General features: G+C 63.3%; 1 protein-coding gene across 10 annotated transcripts in view; it reads left to right on the forward strand.

Moving 5' to 3' along the window:
• Positions 1-17,013, forward strand: part of AGRN (agrin) — a 34,522-nt gene that overhangs the window by 5,289 nt on the left and 12,220 nt on the right. For 7 of the 10 annotated variants that reach the window (XM_086715320.1, XM_086715324.1, XM_086715321.1 and 4 more), the window contains exons 3-8: positions 10,012-10,059; positions 14,524-14,739; positions 14,813-15,037; positions 15,124-15,348; positions 15,516-15,722; positions 16,787-17,005. In XM_086715320.1, the coding sequence (XP_086571446.1) occupies positions 10,012-10,059; positions 14,524-14,739; positions 14,813-15,037; positions 15,124-15,348; positions 15,516-15,722; positions 16,787-17,005 (1,140 nt within the window). Of the gene's footprint in view, positions 1-8,494; positions 9,374-10,011; positions 10,060-14,523; positions 14,740-14,812; positions 15,038-15,123; positions 15,349-15,515; positions 15,723-16,786; positions 17,006-17,013 lie in introns of those variants that run through there. The other 3 variants (XM_086715327.1, XM_086715330.1, XM_086715326.1) reach the window with 2 other exon arrangements.

Genomic DNA, 17,013 nt, shown 5'->3' on the forward strand with positions numbered 1-17,013 from the left:
TCACCACGAATCCACCAGGTCCCACTGCGTGCAGGAAACCCCTAACCCTAGCACACCTCCCTCCCCAGTGCCGCCCTCCCCCCACTCCTAAAGGCCCAGAGCAGCCAAGGTGGGGGGCGGTGTCCGTCCAGGCCCACCTCCTGGGGTACACCCTGGGCTTGCTCCCTCCTCCTCACTGCCTGAGCACTGCTCCTGGCAGTGTCCCGAAGGGGAACCTGCTGCCACTTGCCTTTCTCAGTTTCTCCCCCAGGGCCTACAGGGTCTCTCTGACTCTGCCAGGTCAGGCCCCCTTCCCCAGCCTCCAGCCCCCAGGAAGGCTCCTCCTCCCCCTGTCCTCCCGCCTGGGGAACCACATTCCTGGCATAACTGAGACAGGTATGTGTCCCTCCCTGTGCGCCACCTTTGGGTGAGGGAGGCCTGCTGCTCCGGGGCAGCCTCTGCCAGAGGGAGACCCCTGCCCCCTGCTCTGTCAGGGAAGTAGCCTGGCCTCTTCCAGTGCCAGCTGCCCACGCACCGCGAGCCTGCCCAGGCTGGCAGCTGAGCAGGCATTTCCCCCGGTGCTCGGCCACCTTGCCCGGGCCTGGACACTACCCACACACACCCACCCTTGCCTCAAGAAGACTGGTCCTGGGGCTTCTCCTGTAGCCCCGGGGAGGGACATAGGCCTGTCTGAAGTCCTGGGGCCCTTGCCTCCCCACTAGGAGCCAAGAGCAGAGAAAGGAAGTGTTGTCTGCCCTTCTGGGGCCCTGGCACAGGGACAGGGTCAGAGTGAGTCTGGCATTGGCCCAGCCCAGCCCTGCCCAGCCCTGAAGGGGGTCCTGGCAGCAGCAATCCCCAGCCCAACCTGGCAGGCCTGATTCTAGTGAGCACCGTCCCTTCCTCCCTGCCAGGCCAGCTGTCTAGGGCCTTAAGGAGGGCAGTGCTATCGGTCCAGTTGGAGAGGCAATGGGTCCTGGGCCCTCTGACTTCTTTCAGGCACTACAGGCCTTGGAGCTGGGTGTGGGTGGAGACACCCCCAGACGGAGACCAGCTCTCTACAGTGTGGGGGCAGGTAGGTGTTCAGGGGAGGGTTCTGGGCAGTTAGCTTTTGCATTCCGCCCCCCCCCCATTCATACCCTACTCCCCCCACATTCCTCCCTGCTGAAGTGGGAGGTAGCTTCTCCCTGTTCCTCTCCTGCTCTCTTCTAGACTGGGTTCTCACCCCACCCCCTGCAGACCCCACCCAGTGTCCTCCTGAGCCCCTCCCCCAGGCAGGTCAGCCAAGAGGGCTGAGAGAAGGCAGGCCCAGACTGGAGGTTGCCTGCCCTATTCTCCCTTCTTCCCTTCCACAGCTGTGGGGGAGGGAGTCTGCCCAGGTGGGGGATGACCCCCCCCCACCGTGCAGTCCTGTTCCCACCTAGGGAGTCCTTGGCAGGAAGTCCAGTGCTCCCGGGGCACCTGCTGGCTTTGGCTTTGATTTTAGTGTACCTTCGCTGGGGTAGTCCCAGGAGTGGGCTTTGCTAGCTGAAATGGACGGCTGGCTCTCCTGTTACTTCCCTGGGATGTCTCTACTTCGGCAGGGCTAAGCCAGTGAAAACAGCTCTTGGCTTTTTCCAGACCCACCCACCCCCTGGCTCCCCACCCAGAGAAGAGCCCCAGCCCCTGCAGACTGGAAATGGAAAAAAAAAGGTTGTTTTGGAACTGTCGTGTCCTCTCCGTCTGTCTTCACTGGGCCTCCCCGAGCTGTGCCGGGCCGGACATACTCCTGTAGGGCTGGTTATGCCCTTGCAGCATCTCTGTGGGTGCTGGGACTCCTGTGCACAGATGGGGAAATGGGAGATCACCTGGTCAGCACTAGCTGGCCTAGGTCTGGCGGCTACCCGCCCACACCCTACCAGTCCTCACAGGCCGAGTGCCAGGGTAGCAGAGGGGAGCATGGGTCTGCCCCAGGGAAGTTAATGGGACAGGGGCCCAGACCTCAGCACCAACGGTCCAGCACGGCCTCCTCCATCCATCCTGGCTGTGTTGCTTCCTTCCTGAAGGGTTAATCCCCCACCCCCAACCCCATGAGAATCAGAGCCTGCCCCCTATCACCACAGGAGGGTGGAAAACAGCTGTAGAAACAGGCCTCCTTCTCCACACCCCCCCCCCCCCCAGTCCCTTGCCTCTGCCTGCGGGACCCAGACCAGTTGCACTACCCTGCATGCCCCCCATCCCCACAAGTTCTACCCTTGCCCAGAGGCCTGGGCACGGGGTAGAGAATGGACTCCCTTTCCTGTTCTGCCCTCCTGGCCCTGGCACTCCCCTTGCCACTGGAATTGGGGAATCAAAGCTCCCACTCAGGTCACTGAGGCCTGGCTGGGGCTGGGCTGGAGGCTGCAGGCGCTCTCACCACAGTTGCTCACATAGTGCCGTATACCTCAGAGTCCCAGGAAGTTCTCACTGGAAGCGCTGACTGATAAGAAAAAGGGGGCTCAGAGAAACAAGACAGCACCCCAGTGACAGTTACCCTAATGATAGCGACAGCTCAGTGAAGGAGGGTAACGTGCCCCCCATGGTTCTACACTGGGGCTTAAGGGGGGTCAGGTTCGAGCCTGAGGCTGTGGTTAGGATCTAGAGAGGGGGTGACCTAGGCCTCTGGTGGAGCCTCCCGTGGGGAGAGAAGCTCCCCTAGAGGGGCCCCTCTACCCAGAGCAGACCCTGAGAACTTCCTCTGAGGAAGATCCCCTGCCAGGGGCTGCTTACAGCTGGATCTGGGAAGGGGAAGAAGGCCCCTCCTGGTCAACACTCCCCCCCCCCCCGCCCCCCACGGAGCCGAGGCTCTGGAGAGGGGGAAATTTCTGTCCTCACATGCAGCCAGCTGTTTCCAGCTGTGTGGCCTGCACACGTGTGTATGCGTGTGTTTGTATGCACGTGTGCCTGCAACCACAGACCTACTGATCTGGGCACATGAGACTTCTGGTCAGAGCCCCAGCTGGTGGCTTGTGGTTTCTGCCACCCTTGTTTCCCTGGGCTTGGCCTGGGGTGGGAGCCCTGCAGGTGGTCTGCCAACTGGCTGGTTGCAGGCAACCTTTGCTTGTGTCTCAGGGGCCTTAGAACAGGACCCGGCCTCTGTTTGCTATGGCTGTCCCATTTCCTGCCTGCTGCCCACCCTGTGCCTGGCAAAGACTGGGCACCTCGTCCTGCAGGCTCTCCTCTGGGAGTGACCACAGTGGTTTCTCAACGATGAGATGAAAGGGCTGTGGTCCCTGGGGGCCACTCAGGTTCACTACCCCAGCATGTGCCTGTGGGACCCTGAGTCTGACACAGGGCTCTGGGGGTGGCAGGGTAGTTAAGGAGTCAAGCCGGGCAAGTCAGGAGGGGCAAGTCTGCATCTGGCCTAAGGTGGGCCTGAGTCTTCCCCCCTTCTCAGTCACCCGACCACCTGCCCTGGGAGAAGCAGACAGCCTGGCGCGGCTGCTGGAGGCACCTGCCCCTCCGTCCACAGATACGAGAGGCTCCGGTGCACATCTGGGAGAAGTAAAAGCACAAACATCTGGGCCAGATTGTTGCCTGTGCCCACCTGCCAGAGAAGAGGGTATGTCTCTCTCTTCCTGGAGGGGGAGGCAGTGAGGCTATGCCCGTTCATTAATCCATCCAGTGGTTCCTTCCTCATCCACACATCCATTCACAGCCCAGCACCAGATCCTCACTGGAAGGTGTGTGTGGTGGTGGGGGGGGGGGGGGTCCCTGGAAGAAGCTGCTTCCACCTGCACAGGCCCTGCTGGGGTCCCGAATGGGCTTCCCATGGAGACGGGGTGAGCTCGGTGTTGGGAGGTGAAGGCAGAGGGGCAGGGATGTTCTGGGCAGAGAGGACAGCACCAGGTTCAGTGGGTGCAGGGCATAGCTTCAGTGAGGGGTGGGAGCAAGCCGCCATAGGCGTGGTACAGGAGAAAGGGCTGGAACACCGGAACCCACTGCTACAACCGGCTGGCTGAGAGAGCAAGCTGGCCCTCGCCCTCTGAGCCTGCGCCTTCCCAGACGATGACAGCACGCCTGCAGACCCCATTCCTGTCTGCAGCTCTCTCCTCTCTGGGGCTCCCTCTCTGCCCCTTCGTTCTCTGAACCTCTCTCTGCCTCTCCCCGCCCCACCGGTGTCTGCCTGCCACTCCTCTGCATCCTGACGCCAACCCAATCATCACCTTCATAAAGCACCGCCACTCAGACCTTGGTGCCAGTCTGTGCACCCCCCATGGTGCCCAGTTCAACACAGCCGGGCCCTCAGCAGGAACACTCCCTGACTCACCTGACTCTCCTGACTCACCACGCACTGTCCACACTTGGGTGGCTCCCTGGATCCCCAGCTCTCCTTTCCTCTCAGGGCCTGCCCAAAAAGAGGGGGACTTGGAGCCGTCCTGGAGAAGAGGGACAGAGGGTGTGGATCAGCCCCACTCCACCCCTACCACCTTCTCTCCAGGCACCTACTCTCCTCCACCTCTGTTCAGATGGCGCCCCCTGGTGGCTACAGCTAGTATCCCGGCAGGTGTGCAGGCCTTGAACTGGGCGCCCTCCCCCTGTCCTCCCCAGGCCTGAGGATCTGCCCCTCTGGCTCCTTATCTCCTACTCCTAATGCCTGTTACCTTCAGGCTTCACCACACTGGCATCACTTGGTCTTTTGTGGGCCTGGGCCCTGGGCCTTTGTAGTTGCCTCTGGAAGCTCTTCCTCCTGGTCTATGCAAATCCCTCTCCGCATCATCCAGGTCTCTGTAGATGTCATCCCCCAGGCCCTCCAATCTAGGTCACCACCCCCCCTACACTGTCCCCTCCCTGAGGGCAGAGAACCTACCTGACTCGGGATATCCTCAGCCTTCCCAGTGGAGGAGCTCAGACAGGCTAGTGTGTACAGGGCCTGGGGCACCAATAGCGATGTGTAAGGAGCGAGGGTTGGGCACAGAGACTGCTGGTCGGGCAGCTGGCGTCCAAGCATCCAGCCGTGCTGACCCCCTCCTCAAAACTGTCATTTAATGCCACCACCCTGCAGCGTAGACCACCCAGCGGAAGTGTGGGCCTTGCCTGGTAGCTGGGTGGGTGGGCACACAGCCCGCAGAGTCAAACATGGGTACCTCTGGGCTGCACCTGAGGTGAGACTCAGGCTTGGGCCTGAGGAGGCCTCCTTCCCAGTGGCTGGCCCTGGGCCAGCAGCGACATCCCGCTGTGAAGTGCCCATTGTCTGCTGAGGCCCCGCGAGAGGGAATGGCTGCAGCCTGAGAGCAGACACCAGGAAGCTGGGGCCTGGGGGTGGGGCCGCCCTGTCTGGTCCTCTTCCCCTCCCCCACCAGGGCAGCCAGACACCTGTGACTCTGGGCCAGCTAGGTAGCCTATGTTCTCTTGCTGAGCTCCACAGGCGGCTGCGCACCAGTGTGGTACGCACCTCAAGATCCCCGGGGACTGGGGGGGACAGACAGACTGGAGGTGGCACTGGCAGGGGTGGGGGCGGAGGCCTCAGCATTAGAGGTGTGTGTGTGTGTGGGCATGTGCGTGTGTGTGAGACAACCAGTGTGTGTTCATGCCGGTGAGTTGTACACTTGTACAACGCCCAGTGCAAACTTGAGGGAGTGCGTGTACTTGGGTCTCTGCTTGGGTGACACCTGGAACACTGAATGTGTATGTGCACATCTGTGTGGTCACATGTTGCTGTGTGTGAGCCCAGAGACCAGAGGGGCCAATCTCTGGCTCAGAATATCCTCTGTTCCTTCTTAGGGCCTGTGCCTGAGTGGGCTGGTCAGGGCTGAATGATTTTGAGTCTGAAGATCCCAAAATAGCTCTGGTAGCCTGCACTCCCCTCCCCCTACTGGGTCTGGGGCCTCAATGGCCCTTTGTCTCTCTGAAGGCATGGAGCCCCTGTGGGGGGCTCAGACTCTGACTGGGGCCAGGAAGGACAGGCTGCCTGCTGGTTTCCCTTCCCCCAAGCCAGGCCCTAAGCTCCCCCCCCTCCCCCCCGGCCCCCCACCATGCTGGCCGGGTGGACCAGTCTCTCCCCTTCAAATGAGCATCTGAAGGCCAGCCCACTTGCCCATGGAGACAATCCCTTGCCAGCCCCCACCCACCCCAGGTTTATACTGATCCCTGGGCCTACCCCTCCCACACCCTGGTTCCTTTATGCCCCTCCTCCTGCAAAGCCCACCCATGAAACTGTGGCGGCAGCAGACAGGGTCCATGTGTGGGCATGTGAACATTGCTTGGGGTTTGACTCCAGCACTGTCCGTGGGTCCTCTTTGAGCCAAGCTCCTGGGGGAGCTGCAGTGACAAGTAAATGAGAAAATGTGTGAACTGCCTGGGCTCACTACACCAAGTCTTTGGGCTCTGACCCAAGCCCTGCCCTGAGAAGATAAAAAGTCAGACCCTGCCCTGGGTGCTCCCAGTCCAGGGTGACGTCCTGGGGAGCTGCCGGCACTATCAGTGTGGTAAGCATTGCCAAGGTCCCGTGAGGTGAGGTAGAGGGTGGGAGGCACCCCCGAGGTGAATGAAGGTGGGCTGACCAGGGGCCGGGGTCTCCAGGTGGTTTGACGGGTTGTTGCTCTGGGTCCAGTGCACTGTGAGGTGAGGAAACCACTTTGTTTATTGGCTTTTCCTGCAAAGTTTCCTCAGAATCTCAGGCTCCAGGGCTCTAAGAGGTTTGAAGACCTCCGCTGTTGGTGATGGGGGACCCTGACAGGATGGGCGGGCTAACCCTTAGATGGGCTAACTAGTGTGCCTGGCCACTGGATGGAAAGGAGTCAAAGGAGATAGACCTCATAGAACTGGGTGCTGGCTGGCAGGTGGCTGCTGTTGCTGAGGAAGTGGGGGGGGGGGCGGGCAGAAGGTCGGGTGGAGTGTGGAGGAGCCTACCTGACCAGAGGGGATGGGGCGGGGGGGGGGGGGTGGTTAAGAACATGTTTATGTCACAGAGGAATACATCGTCGGGTGGAGGGACTTTAGGGAGAGTCCAGTTGGAGGCTTGGTGGGAGTTGAGGCACTAAGACACCTGTTGGTGCCCTGGGGTGGTGTTACTCTGGATGAGTGGAGAGTTGGCACCAGGAAGGGCTTGTTCCAGGGCAGAGGAGCCCCACAGACCTGAGAGAGGACGGAGAGGAGACCTAAGAGTGACCAGGGCGGCACTGGTGGCTGTGGCAATAGCGGTTTGGCCGGAAGGGGGACCTGCTGACTTCACTTACAAATAACTCTGTGGAGTCCTAAGTGCAGTGTGGGTGTAGGTCTGAGTGAGTGGGCGGGTACGTGAGTCTGTGGAGTGTGGGACTATGTGTAGATGGGTATGATTGAGCATGGGGGTGGGTGGGGGAGCACTGGTGCAATTAACATCTTTGCAGTTGGGATAGGGACCAGAAGGGGTCCTAGGATGGGGCTGGGGGGGGGGGGGGGAGGGAGGCCTGATCCCAAGTTGAAGAGGGACCCACTGTGCCTTGGAGGCCAAGCTTCCTCCCCCTCTCTCCTCAGAAAGGGCTGGCAGACTCTAAGAGAGGGACAGAGGTCACTGCAGAGACTCAAGGGCCTGCGACCAGGTCCAGGCTGGAAGGGGCCAGCCGTGGTGGATGTGGCAGTGGGCGCTTAGGGGTTCCTCCCAGAGGACTGTGGGACGTGAAGGGATGGGAGTGCAGGGCAGTGAAGGTGTTGGTCATAGAGATCGCCACCAATGGGATCCTGGCTGCGGAGGGTGACTGGTGTGGATGGTGGGGAAGGTACGCGACCCCTGCCCCCCTCCCTCCCCACCCCGGCAGGGGCTAGGAAAGGGGCGTCCTCTGGGGGCGGATGTGGACAGGCCTGACTCCGGGAAGGACCAGGCACCCCCCCCGCCCCCCCCCCCCGCCCCGGCCCGGCTGTGACGTCACGGCCCCGACGTTCCCTGGTGGCCTCTGGGGGGCGCTCCAGGCTGGTGGGACGGCGCCGGAGTCCCGCGATTATTTGCATAACACTTCTTTACAAGAAACTCATTTGCATGTTCCTCTCCACGGCCGGAAGGGAGGTGGGGGGCACGCGGGTGGTCTGAGGTGTTGCCACCAATTCCCGGGAGGGTGGACCCATCTTGCCCCCTCCACCCTCCACGTTGGGCGCAGCCCGCTCCCCACCTGAGCGTGTACCTGGGGACCCTTCCCCCACATGCGCGCGCCAGGGCGGGGCCAGCAGAGGCACACGCGCCCGTAGCGTAGAGTGGGGGCCTGCGTGCGGGCCTGAGCCCCGCTGCGTGCGCTCAGAACGACCCTCCGGCCCTCCGCCGCGCCCTCGGCCGCTTACGCACGCGGTACGGCCCAGCGCAGCCGGGTGGGCGCGGAAGGGGACCCGCCCCGCCTCTGACCCCGCCCCACACCTCTGGTTCCGCCCACCCGGTTCCGAGCCGGGCCCCCACCCCCCAACCCCCGCCCCGCCCCGGCACCTGCCTCCTCTCCCCCCACCCCTGTTCCTTCCCGGCCCCGGCCCCGGCTCCCACCTCACCCCCCCACCCCACCCCACACCCCAGCGCCCCTGCCTGCCCCTGCTGCTGCCCCCGCCCGCCCTCCCGTCCTCTTCCGCGCGGTCCTCTGCGCCGTGAGCCACGACTCCCCACGGACACCGGGGTCCCCGGAGGCGGCTTCCTTTGTCTCTGCTCCCCGCCCTCCCTCCGCGGCGCCCCTCGCCCCTCACTCACCGCCCCAGCCCCGGCGAGGGCGACGGAGCCGAGGCGCGGCCCTCCGCGCACCAGCTCTTTATTCTCTGCCGCCCGCTCGCTGCCTGCGCGGCTCCCGCCTCTGCTGGGGACCCGAGACCCTCCGCGCCCGGCCGCCCGCGCCTCCCCACGGGGTCCCCGGGCGAGGGCCCGCTCGCCGCCAGTACCCCTCGGGCCGGCCCTTCCGGGGTCGCCCGGCGGGCGGGACCGGGGGCTCCCGGGGGCTCCGGGAAGACTGAGCACGCCGGAGAGCTGCGGGCACCTACGACTACCGGGCTGTGGATACAGGGGGTGGCCGCTGGCGGGCCCTCAGTTTCTCCTCCGCCTTCCTCTGAGCCCACATTTGGGGTGCTACTCCGGGAGAATTTTGCACATCTCCCATTATGAGCCTCAAAGGCTGCGGAGGTGTCCTGGCTCTCTGGGCTGTGACCGGCGTTGAACTTTGAGAACAGAGCTGCTGTCCGCTGCCCCAGGGGACCCAGCATGGGAGGAGTTGCCCCGAAGAGGCCCAAGGGCACCCCTTGAGCGACCCGCTCACCCTGAGAGTGGGGGCTGAGGAGCCCAGGGCCATGCCTCCACTACCTCTGGAGAGGGACCCGCGGCAGCAGCGCGGGGTCTCCCTGCTGGTGCGGTATTTCATGATCCCCTGCAACGTCTGCCTGATCCTGCTGGCCACCTCTACGCTGGGCTTCGCCGTGCTGCTTTTCCTCAACAACTGTACGTGGCTGCGGGCATGGCCACCCCCACCCCTCCCCCCCCGGGGCCGGCTCGTGTGACCCTCCTTCTGCTGGCTGAGTTCCCCTGCCTCAGCCACCAAAGAGTGGGGGAGAGGCAGGGTCAAATAGAGGCGACCAGCTGAGAGGTGGCTCCGATGGGCCATCTGCATCTTTTGGGCATCAGGATCAGGATGAGTCATTCTCTGGACCCCTGGGCCTGTCAAAGCTTGTCCTTGTGTTCATGGGGAGCTGACCCTCACCCTGAGCTGCAGAGACAACTCGTTCTGGGAGCTGGGGAGGAAGGGAGCGGCTGAATGCACTGGAAGTGGGGGCTTTGGCAGGGCCTGGGGCTGGGCCCCTATGGGAATAAGAGGCTGCCCACACCTCTGCTGTTGGAGCCCCCTGTCAGGTGTCCAGCCACACAGCTGAAGAGGCAGAGAAAAGCAAGGGCCTCTGCCTTTGTCTGCCCACAGGCTTTGGCCAACCCTCAGGGCTCAGAATGGGGCCAGGGGTGGGGGTGGGCACGGGCATAGAGGGCAGGTGTGGGTGTGCAGGGGTGGCCCCTCCAGACTGGGCAAAGGGACAGCTATGGCAAAGCCCGCTCAGTGAGGCCTAACTCACACATTTGTTTTCTTCCAGACAAACCTGGGACCCATTTCACACCAGCACCTCCAGTGCCTCCGGACGGTGAGTGAGTGGGGGGCCTCCGATGGTGACAGGCTGCACTTGGGAGACTGTGTCTAGAGGGACAGTGGCACTCTTGGGGATCAGGAGCCATTCTTAGGGTGTGCACACCATACGTATCAGGTGTATCTGGAACAGATGAGGCTGGATGAGGGAGCCTGGGTCCTTCCTGGGATATCACAGTGGTGGACGGGCAGAGGGCGTGTCGGGTCTGGAGTCCTTGGGCCTGGCCCTGTCCTGGCCAAGGGCCATCGCACACAAGCATGTCTCCAACTTCTGTGGGCCTTGCACTTCTTGGCCAAAAATTGGGAATGAGTCCTGGGGCCTGCAGGTTGTAAGATGGGTCAGACAACATGTGCAGAGCAGGGGGTGGGTGTGAAGGACCAGTGACTGAGGAGGGATTGGGGGGCCTGTCCCTGAGACCGAACAGCCTGGGCTTGGCCTTCCTGACCCACTTTATGGGCTGGCCTCCCTGAGAGGCCTGCTAGTCTGTAGGCCACTGTAATTTAGCTAATACGGGAAGGGGAGAGGAGGAAGCTGTTGATGCCACCAGAGAGGGCGGCTTGGGGTCCCCTCCTTGGGTGGGGACATGGAGAGCTACCAGGTTTGCTGTCAGTACTGGGCCCCCTGCTGGGCAGGTGCCTGGCCACGTCCACAGAAGTCACACGTAGGAGGGTATCCGTATATGGGATGGGCTGTGGGACAGGGTCCTGGAGCTGTCTGGATTTAAAGGCGAGGCTTGGGTCGGGAGGCACCTTCCCCTCTCCCGGGGTCCCCAGTCTCCTCTCCTAAAGCGTGAGAGCTGCGTCTCTGCTTTACACACACCCTGGTCTTCCCTGCAGCCTCACGCGTGGGCCCCCACACCCACACTCTGGTCCTACTGCCCCCTTGGGGACAGCTACGTGCCACGGCCGTCATCATCCCTCCGAGGCACACACACTGCGTACTTGTGGCCATGCGCAGGGCTTGGGGTATCCAGTCCATCCCCCACCCGAGACCAGGAGAGGAGTTGAATATACTCACTCCAACCGGCGGTTATAAAAAGCCACTGCCGCCTCCAGCATGGCACGCGTGAGGGAGCCCTTGGGCGTGCAGGGAGCAAGACTGCGCGGGGAAGCTGAGTGGCCGAGGAAAGGCTCCTGTAGGAGTCTAGCCTGGGGCGAATGCGGCAGGACACGTGGCTCGTGGGTATATGGGTGCCCTGCCTGCATTTATGAGGGGCAGTTTATGGGGTGATTAAGGGCTAATACAGGCGTGGCTCAAGTGGTGCCTGCCACATGCAGGGCATGGCTGTTGTGATGAGCTTGCCAGCAAACACGTGTGCACGTGTGTGTGCTTGTGCGTGTTTTATGTCCAATCAAGAAACTTGTCTTGAGCCTCTGTGATTCCCTAGACCCGGGGGGCGTGGAGAGCAGACATGGGGACGGGCAGTTGTGGAGCTGTATCGGGGCTACGCGCGGGAGCAGCCCTCGCCTGGCCTGAAGGCCTGAGCACGGGTCCGGGGAGGGAAACCATTTCAGCCTGGCCAGGGTGAGCGCCGTGAACTCAGGCTTCTGCTCTGCCCACGTCACATCACCAAAGGCTGTAACTGTGCCGGGAGCCGCGAGATCTACCCCCACTTTGCAGCCAGGAGATGGCCCCGGGTGAACCGCCACTCTGACAGCGGCGTGGGCTCCACAAAGTGGTGGCAGGTGGGAGCGCTGGGGCTGGACCCGCCTGTGTGACTTGGGAGTCAGTGCGGGAGCCTGAGCTCGATGGCCCCCAGAGGCACCCTGGCCTCTCCTCTGCCCTCAGCCACCTTCAGTCCAACAGCTGGTTCCAAGGACCCTGTCCCCGAGGCGTCTCTGGTCTCTGCCCCCAGCCCCCTCACCTTGCAGCCCATCATCCTCCCTCCACCTGACCCAGTGCCCCAGCCTTGCTTATCACAGGTTAGCTGCCATTGTCAACACCACCATCGCCCACTAGTAGCTATCTTGGGGGGACAAAGCAGAACCCTGGACTGTGGAGGGAGGGTGCAGGTCTTGGTGGGCAAGGAACGTGCTGGTCATCCAGGCGTAGATGTCTTTGTCCAAGGGGTGGGAGCCTTGGAGTGGTCTGGCTGGACCGAGGGTGATCAGACGGAGAGAGGTCTCAAACCAAGGGCACAGACACACGGCAGGCAGCCCAGGAACCAGAGGTGTGATGAGGTGACGACCAAGTCTTTGCCACAGGGTCCAGTACTCTGGAAGAGACCTTGGTCGGTAGGTCCAGTTGAAGCCAAACAAAACGGGCCGCTGGATATCAGCAAGTGCCTGTGGATTCTGCCCGGGGGGTCCCGGGGGCCTTGGGCAAGGAAGATGAGAGGAAGGTGCCAGGGGAGAGTAGATGGAGTTGGAGGGAGACAGAGAGTAAAGAGGGCTTGCGGGTAGACAGGATTTGAGTTTGGTTTGAGGCGGGACAGAGCGGGGTGCTGATGTAACGACAGTTCTTGTTACGGTCCGCATAGAGCTACGTGCTGGGCGCCCTCCAAGCCGCTGCAGATATTGGCCCCACGGTAACCCTGGGAGGCAGGTCCCACTGTCCCCACTCACAGAAGGAGATACTGAAGCATGGCAAGGTGATAACTTGCCCACAGTCGCCGGGCGGGTGAGTGCAGAGTGGGAGGCAGCCTGGCTCTGGGCTCTGCAGGAGCAGGGGCTCAGGTGAGGTGGGGAGGAGGAAGACAGGAGTGTCAGTGGGAGGGGAGTACAGGTGGCTGCAGGGACTCCAAGCTGGGGTGTCCCTACCGGCCCCGCCCTTGCCTCAGGCCTCTGTTCACTCAGCCTGTGTGGGGTGGGGGTAGGGATGCCCAGTCAGACCCGGAGGAGCCTGGGGTGGGCTGTTGCTGTGGCAACAGCTGGCTGCAGCTCCCTTTGGGGCCCTGCCCTCCCCGGAATGGAGGTGCTTCCCCCTCCTGCCCCACTTCCTGAGCCTGCTGGGAGGTGATGGGGGGAGCCACCCCACCCTCTGCACCATAACTTATTAATGATAATTGGAACCGATTAAACATTCATCACGTCTGAACAGCTGCAGCCTATATCGGGCCTGCACTCGTGTGGGCGTGCAGTCCTGGTGGGGGTCCTGGTGGGGGTCCTAAGCAGTCAGCCTACCTGGGTCTTCTCAGGAGGACCTGTCTCTGACGGCTCTGGGTTTAAATGTCCGAGAGCCTTCATTCCTCCAGTGCAAGGGACTGTGGTCCCTCACCGGTGGGGTCAGGAGCAATACTTCCTGGGGCTGCTGTAGAGAGTAGAGGTTCGGCCACAGGGTGTGTGCTGGGCACACAACGGTTTTTAACTACAGGGTTAGGAACTGAAGTGTTTGAAGAGGAGGGTGACAGATCTGCAGAGCCCCTGTGCTCAGCCTCCCAGAGGAGGTCACGGTGGAGAGTATTGGGGGGTGGGCAGCAGGACTGGGGAGGAGGGTGAGGACATTTACTGAGATGGAGGCCGCAGAGGACAGACGGGGGAGAGGGAGGTGTGTGAGCGCCCGAGGGACCTCAGAGAGAGACCCCGTCAGCTTTCAGCTGGGGAGGCCGGGAGGGTGGGAGGGCCAGGAACCCTGGAGAAGGCCCTATTGGGAACACCGTAGCTGAGGGACCCAGAGAGGTGTGGAAGGTTCGCAGGGTGGGCCGAGAAAAGCTCGAGAGGCAGAGCTTACGTGGAAAAGATGTGGGGAGAAAGGAAACCTGAGGGGAAGGCCTGGGGTCGGGGCCCCAGGTTCCTGGCCAAGGAGGGGCCCAGAGCCAGAAGGTGGAATGTGTGGCCTGACCCCGGATACTCCCCCCACACCTGCCTTAAAACCAGGTGACCTCAGGCCGGAGGTGGCAGGGGTTGGGCTACTTTGGGACCCTGGAGCAGCTGCCCCCAGGAAGGGGCCAGGACCGGGGCTCTGAGGGGTGGGTCATGGGTCAGATGAGGGGCTTTGATTCTGACGTGGAGGCAGGGTGGGTTCCTGAGCAAACCTGGAGCCGGTTCCCTGTGATGTTGTCCTGGGGGTTGTAGGTGTGTGGCTCTGTGTGTAGGGTCCCCACGGAGGTGGGTCAGGAACAGGTGGACTTGATTCCTGGTGCTGGTGTGAGATCTGGGGGATGCCCCCCTCCACAGCGGTGGGGTTTGGGGGAGGGGGGCAGAGAAGGTTCTACCATGAGGAAAGGCCCTGGGGCTGGGGGGGGGGGGGGGGACTGTGGTGGGTGGGGCCGGAGAGGGGGAGGGAACGGGTCCTGTCAGCGTGCACGGGTGCGAGTGTGCATGGCCGCGATGGACACACATACGTACGTCTCCGCGCGTGCCAGCGCGGACGTGTGTGGACGTGTCCGTGGGGCTAACGAACGAACACACTGAGTGCATCGTGAGGTCTCTGCAGATGCGTGGACGTTGGAAGTGTGCACCGGGGCCCGGGGGGCCGGCAGAGGCCGGGCCCTGACCTTCCCTTCTCCCGTCCTACGCCCAGCATGCCGAGGAATGTTGTGTGGCTTTGGCGCCGTGTGTGAGCCGAGCGCGGAAGGTTCCGGCAGAGCCTCCTGTGTGTGCAAGAAGAGTGCCTGTCCGGCTGTGGTGGCGCCTGTGTGTGGCTCCGACGCCTCCACGTACAGCAACGAGTGTGAGCTCCAGCGGGCGCAGTGCAGCCAGCAGCGACGCATCCGCCTCCTCAGCCGCGGGCCCTGCGGTGAGTGCGGGCTCTGGGCGCTGCCCCAAGGGCAGAGGGGACGGCTTTGTGACCCCACCCCCCACCCCCACAGGCTCCCGGGACCCCTGCTCCAATGTGACGTGCAGCTTCGGCAGCACCTGCGTGCGCTCAGCAGACGGGCAGACGGCCACGTGCCTGTGCCCGGCCACCTGCCGGGGGCCCCCTGACGGCCCCGTGTGTGGCAGCGACGGGGCCGACTACCCCAGCGAGTGCCAGCTCCTGCGCCACGCGTGCGCGCGCCAAGAGAACATCTTCAAGAAGTTTGACGGCCCTTGTGGTGAGCCCTGCCCCTGTGCGCGTAGCATGACTTCTGCGTGTGCGTGCACGGCACAGCACCCTGACCTCTGCCCTCCTGCCCTCTAGACCCTTGCCGGAGCGCCCGCAGTGACCTGAGTCGTATCTGCCGTGTGAACCCACGCACGCGGCGCCCTGAGATGCTGCTGCGGCCAGAGAGCTGCCCTGCTCGGCAGGCACCTGTGTGCGGGGACGACGGGGTCACCTACGACAACGACTGTACGATGGGCCGCACGGGAGCTGCCCGTGGCCTCCTCCTCCAGAAAGTGCGCTCCGGCCAGTGCCAGCCTCAAGGTGGGTGGCCGCGGGCGGGCCCAGCCTTGCCGCTCTGTGTGTGTGACCTACATCCCTGCCGGTCCCCACACTCTCCTGCGCTCCTCCCTGGTGCCCACTCACCACCTCCTGTACGAGTCCCAAGGCGGCACTCTGGCCGGTCTGATCCCCTTGCTCTGCCCTCCCAGACCAGTGCCCAGATGTGTGCAGGTTCAACGCCGTGTGCCTGATCCGCCGGGGTCGCCCCCGCTGCTCCTGTGACCGCGTCATCTGCGACGGGGCCTACAGACCTGTGTGCGCCCACGACGGGCACACCTACGACAGTGACTGCTGGCGCCAGCAGGCTGAGTGTCAACAGCAGCGCGCCATCCCTGCCAAGCACCAGGGCCCGTGTGGTGAGCACCAGTGGGTGGGGCCCACGCTGCAAGCGGGCTGGTCCTGCATGGGTCCCTGCCGGCTGTCATCACACACCATCTGCATCCTTCGTCACACTCCTGCTGGGGTCCTGGACGAGAGCCGGTGACAGGGGAGGCCTGGCCGGGCTACTGTCTGTCGATAGGCTCTGGGGCGGTGGCTTCTGTTCGGAGGGTGCCGGGAGTACCCAGCGGGGAGTGGGCGGAGCCGGGTGCCCGGCTCCCTGGTGCCTGCGTGGGGCCGTTCCGCCCTCCAGTCCCCTGGGCCCCGTGCGGGCAAAGTCTCAGTCAGGCTCAGGCTGCGTGGGGGCGGGCCGTGGAGGGTGGAGACAGCATATGCTGCTGTGGCTCTGCCAACCCCCACCCCGTGTCTGTCAGTCGGTCTGTCTGTCTTTCCTCTCTCTCTCTCTCTCTCTCTGCGTCTGTCTTCTCTCCTCTGTCCTTCCTTCTCTCTTGGCTCCGCCTCTTGTGTCTTCCAGCCTGACCTGGCAGGATGAGGTACCGCGCCTGCCGCCAGGAGCCCACAGCCCGAGGTCTGCCCCCGGCACAGCAGGGAGGGGGGGTGGCTCGCTGCTGCCTGGCCTTGTGGTCCTCAGAGCAAGTGGACAGACACCTCCTCCCCCTTGTGGCCCTGGGTGTGACTGTGGGCTGCAGACTCCTCCCCGCCGTGGGGAGAGAGCCCCCCTACCTGTGTGGGTGTCCCAGGGCTGTTGGTGGCCAGGGGTCAGTGACCCAGATGGCTGCATAAGCCTGGCCTTCCCTCAACCCACGGCAGGGGGGGCAGTCAGGAAGTTCCTGCGTCTTGGGGGCGGCCCCTCCCTCCACTCACGCAGGGGGCCGAGGCTGTTTGGGTCTGTGTCCCTGTCCGCGTCTGTCGTGTGTCTGTCCCTTTCTCTGCTGTGTCCTGAGCATTTCGGCCCTTCTCCCAGTCCACCTCCCCTCTGCTGTCCCCACCCTGGGAGAGGGTCTGCTGCGTGGAGCTGGGGGCTTTGTGCATAAGCCCGGGGGAACAGGTGGAGCTCACTGGGTGCCTGTGTCCTCCCCAGACCAGCCCCTGTCCCCGTGCCTTGGGGTGCAGTGCCCGTTTGGGGCAGCGTGTGCTGTGAAGAACGGGGAAGCTGAGTGTGTGTGCCAGCAGGCGTGTTCGGGCATCTACGATCCTGTGTGTGGCAGTGATGGCGTCACGTACGGCAGCACGTGTGAGCTGGAAGCCACGGCCTGCACCCTTGGACGGGAGATCCGGGTGGCTCGCAGAGGACCCTGTGGTCAGTGG

Source organism: Puma concolor, chromosome C1 (assembly GCF_028749965.1).
Source record: "Puma concolor isolate L17-30 chromosome C1, mPumCon1.1.hap2, whole genome shotgun sequence".
NCBI lineage: Eukaryota > Metazoa > Chordata > Mammalia > Carnivora > Felidae > Puma > Puma concolor.